The sequence below is a fragment of the Dipodomys ordii genome, unplaced genomic scaffold (assembly GCF_000151885.1).
Source record: "Dipodomys ordii isolate 6190 unplaced genomic scaffold, Dord_2.0 Scaffold298, whole genome shotgun sequence".
NCBI classification, from domain to species: Eukaryota; Metazoa; Chordata; class Mammalia; order Rodentia; family Heteromyidae; genus Dipodomys; species Dipodomys ordii.
Window position 1 is genome coordinate 309,149 of NW_012267514.1, and position 4,197 is coordinate 313,345.

A 4,197-nucleotide genomic window follows, 5' to 3' on the forward strand; every position below is an offset into this window, starting at 1 on the left:
TCCACCTATAGCCATTTGCTGGATAATCTGAGATAAGTATCTTGAGATGTTTGTGTATTCAAGTTTAGTCCAAATTGCAATTCTCAGATCTCAGCCTCCTGAATAGCTAGCATTATAGTAGTGATCCACTGGCATCCAGTTGTCTAGGTTTTTGTTTTTGTTTTTTATTCTTTGGCTTTGTTAAAAATCTTTCCCACGTAATTGCACTGTGTACGTTGTATACTGTGCAAGTGTATGTTCGTGACCTTAGTTTTTCCATTTGTGCCATTGTAGCTATGTGTCAATCAAGGGCATTTTCTTTGAATATTTTCTTATATAAACTTAGGTTCATTTTCATTCTCAAGAAAATAGTTTAGACACCAATTATACTTTATGTTGTTTCCTCAATAATAGTACAATCTAGCAATTCAGGCTGGGCAATTCAGGTTTGTTTGTGTCTATCTTTCCTCAGTGGACCTTCCAAAACTTCAAGATACCCACAGTTGAATTTTCTAAACTCATGGCAATACTGGCTAATTTGGCAGTGAATGTCAATCTAGTGTTATATCCTCAGCCAGTCTCACATGTGTGCTAATATCGGTGTAGCCGATGGACCTGGAAAGAACTCTGTGATAAAGATGGCTAGAAATCCATACTCAACCTGGTTTCGCTGGAGGTAGAATGAGTGATGAGTTAGAACATAGCATCAAATTCTCAACATGAAGTGAAAAATTTAAATGTAGTCCCTTAGATATAAACTAATATAGGAATATAATTTTGCAATATTTATATATATATAGTTTATATAATGTAATAAAAATAGTAATGCATTGTTTTTAAATTACAGTAATATATTGTGATAAAATAAGCAAAATAAATTCAATATGAATTCAAGTTGTAGGGATATCCATCTCTAGAATCTAGCACTCTGATTATATATATATCTTATATATATATTACATTTTACATGTATTATAGCATATATATTCTATATCATACATGTGTATTATAATATGTATACTATATGTACATTTAATACTATATATGTGCATATCTATCTATCTATCTATCTATCTATCTATCTATCTATCTATCTATCTATCTATCTATATAGTCAGTCAGTCAGTCATGGAACCTGAATTCAGAGCCTGGGTTCTGTCCCTGAGCTTTCTTGCTCAAGGCTAGCACTCTGCCACTTTGAGCCACAGTGCCATTTCTGGTTTTCTGAAGGTTAAGTAATGGAAAGAGTCTCGTGCACTTTCCTGCTTTGGCTGTTTTGAACCTCAGTGCTCAGATCTCAACTGTCTGAGTAGCTAGGATTACAGGAGTGAGTTACTGGTGCCTGGCTCTATGCAGACTAATTTTAATAGTTTATTTTCCCATTAGGACATTTAAATCACCCTGTAAAGAAATATGCATTCAACACTTTCGTTAATGATTGAAGTTGATCACCCAAAATTCTCCAGAGGTTTGGGGAAGTTCTGCAATAGTAGGCTGTCTCCTGGGACAATGGTAGAACTAATTACTCAAAACTGTTGCTTTTACAATGCACAGTGATATTCCCTGGTTTTCTGATCTCCAGAGGTCATGGGATATATATTTATGACAAGACTTGGTACTAGTATTTCCTTTCCTTTTTCTTTATGTAATCTTTTGACTAGTTTCTCTGAATTATCTTACTAAGTTGGAAAAATATATCCTATGAAATAGTCACCCAAGTGCACTTGGATGACTCCACTGATTCAGAGATATTTCTTTTAATTTTACAATAAACAATAGGAGTTTACTAATCTTAGTAAAGACTTCTTCAATAGATGCCTCATTCAGCTGCTTCCGTATTTTTGTGAGTTGACTCTATTTTTCTGTTATTTTTACTCTGAAAGAAAAATATATTGTGACCTAGTTATCTTTCTCAGGAACAAGCAGTTGTGTATTTCCAACCAGCCTCCAAATACAGTTAGTTTCAAAAAGGAACATAGGGTGCTAAGTCCTGATTCCATGATAGGTTTCTCATTTTTTATTCATTAAGGATCATCAACAAAGTGACAAAGCTGATAGGGAATTAAAAATTATCATCTTTAACTTAACTTTGATCTCTGAGTAGGTAAGTGAGAGGAACAGTTGTTTTGGTAAATGATAGAATGAAGTTTTTGTAATTATGGTGAACAACTTTAATGTTTGCCTCTACAAAGCAAAGCAATGAGGAATGTATACCATAAAGTTGTGTGAATAAAGCATTATAACCCTGAGTTTATATGTGAAAGCAAATTTGTCCATATGAATGTGGGTTATATGTAGAGAAATCCATCCTCAGTAGAGAACACTACAAGGAGAATTAAAATCTAGATTGTATGTCCCTCCCCCTCATTATAAACCCTGTTTTCACCATATTAAATGTTGGTATAATTTGGGGAGGAGAAGGTAAAAAAACAAATTGTTTAAATAGGGATACAGATTGACCCATTGCAACACTGAGATGTACAAGAAGCTATGTCGAAAAACGAACTTTACAATTTAGGCAAGGGGGGAGTTGGGCATGTAGCTGAGGAGGCAGGAGGGCAGGGATGGTAGAGGAAAAGCAAAGGAGGAGGCAACAATGCTGGATAAGAAATGTACTCATTACCTTGCTCATGTAACTGTAGCCCCTCTGTACAGTATTTTCACAATAAAAAACGTAATTAAAAAAGCTAGATTTAGAAAGCTGCCACAAATTAGACAAAAAGGGAAGATTTTCATTAATCAAACATAATGAACTTCTTAAACTTGCAGGTATCACATTAAACATTATGGAAAATTATTTTCATGATACTTAGAATACTATCTTAATTTTTTTGTGTTTGCTAGTTTTTAACATAGTTTCCCTGTGTAACCCATGTTAGCCATGAATAGCTCTTCCAATGTATAGCTCTTCCATGTATAGCTCTTCCAATGCTATTATGAGAAGCACATATAACCTATCTCAGTTTAGAATAAGTTACACTAGTAGGAATATAGCTAGGAAACTGACTTACTGATAGACCTGTGTTTGCAACGAGTTTTGACTCCCTATACAACCCAGTAAGTAAAAGGGTTCTACTTTTCTGGCTCCTCCTCAGAATTTGTTATTTTGTTATTTTTTTGTGTTATTTTGGTGACTGTTGAGATGATGTTTTGATTGGTATTTCCTTTGTGGCTATGAGTACACAGTACTTCTTTGCACATTTATAACCACAGAAACTGCTTATGTTTAAATAAATATAACCCTGCACATTTATTCATAACAGGCTAGGTTTTCTATCCTTTAGTACATACTAATAGCTGTATTGTGATAAGTTCAATTAAATACCATTAGCATCCTTATTTCAACATTAAAGTAATGATTTAGAATATGCAGTAGCAGTGAATCCTTCAATAAGTAGCCACCAGCAATGGTTAGAACCTGAGTTTCTTTGTTCTTGGATCTGCCTCATGTGCTAGCATCTCCAATCCGACAGTGACAAACATCACAGCTTTTAGTGTGATAACAACTGTGATTACTGTATAGATTTCTTACATCTTCCAAGGAGTGGTAAATGTGGTCCAGCTGGCCTATGGATAGACAATTGTCCACTTGTCTTGACGTTTATGAGACCATCTATAAATGTTCTAAAGCCATGGAGGAGGAAATAAACTCAATTTGTCCTCAAAACTGTGGCAAATGTACAAGAAAAACAGTAATCCATTATCATAAATATCACCATTAACATTAACAGTGATTTAACATAATGCACCAATGCTGTAGCAATAATTGTATTGCCTCTCAGGGAGAGGTAAATTTATTATTCAAGGCATAGTACAGAAGGTTCTGTACAGTATAGTGTAGCATATTCTGTTCCTCTGTTTGGCAAGGCTTACTTTTGTTTCAGTAGCTGAAATACACCATTTTCATTTATTTTGTAAGAGCTGTCAAAGTCCATGTCAACTATTGACTTATGTAGCCACAAGGAACTGGTTTATTCACCAGTACTATATCTCAGATGCCCATAACCACTCACTTCATTTTTCCCTTCTATATGAATAGACTAGTTTTGATCTCACTACATCTTGTTTCATTTTGTCCATAGGATTACACAGAACCAGAGTGCTGGGGTGAGCTTCATCCTCCTGGGCTTCTCAGAATATCCGGACCTCCAGGGGCCACTCTTCCTGGTTTTCCTCACCATCTACACCATCACTGTGCTGGGCAACCTGGGCATGATC

The 4,197-nt window shown here is 35.1% G+C and overlaps 1 protein-coding gene across 1 annotated transcript in view; it reads left to right on the forward strand.

The window, feature by feature from the left end:
- The first annotated feature begins 563 nt into the window (after positions 1–563).
- Positions 564–4,197, forward strand: part of LOC106001424 (olfactory receptor 5D13-like) — a 20,898-nt gene continuing 17,264 nt past the window's right edge. Inside the window, exons 1-2 of the mRNA XM_013036519.1 lie at positions 564–655; positions 4,062–4,196. Coding sequence (XP_012891973.1) covers positions 564–655; positions 4,062–4,196 — 227 coding nt within the window. The remainder of the gene's footprint in view (positions 656–4,061; position 4,197) is intronic.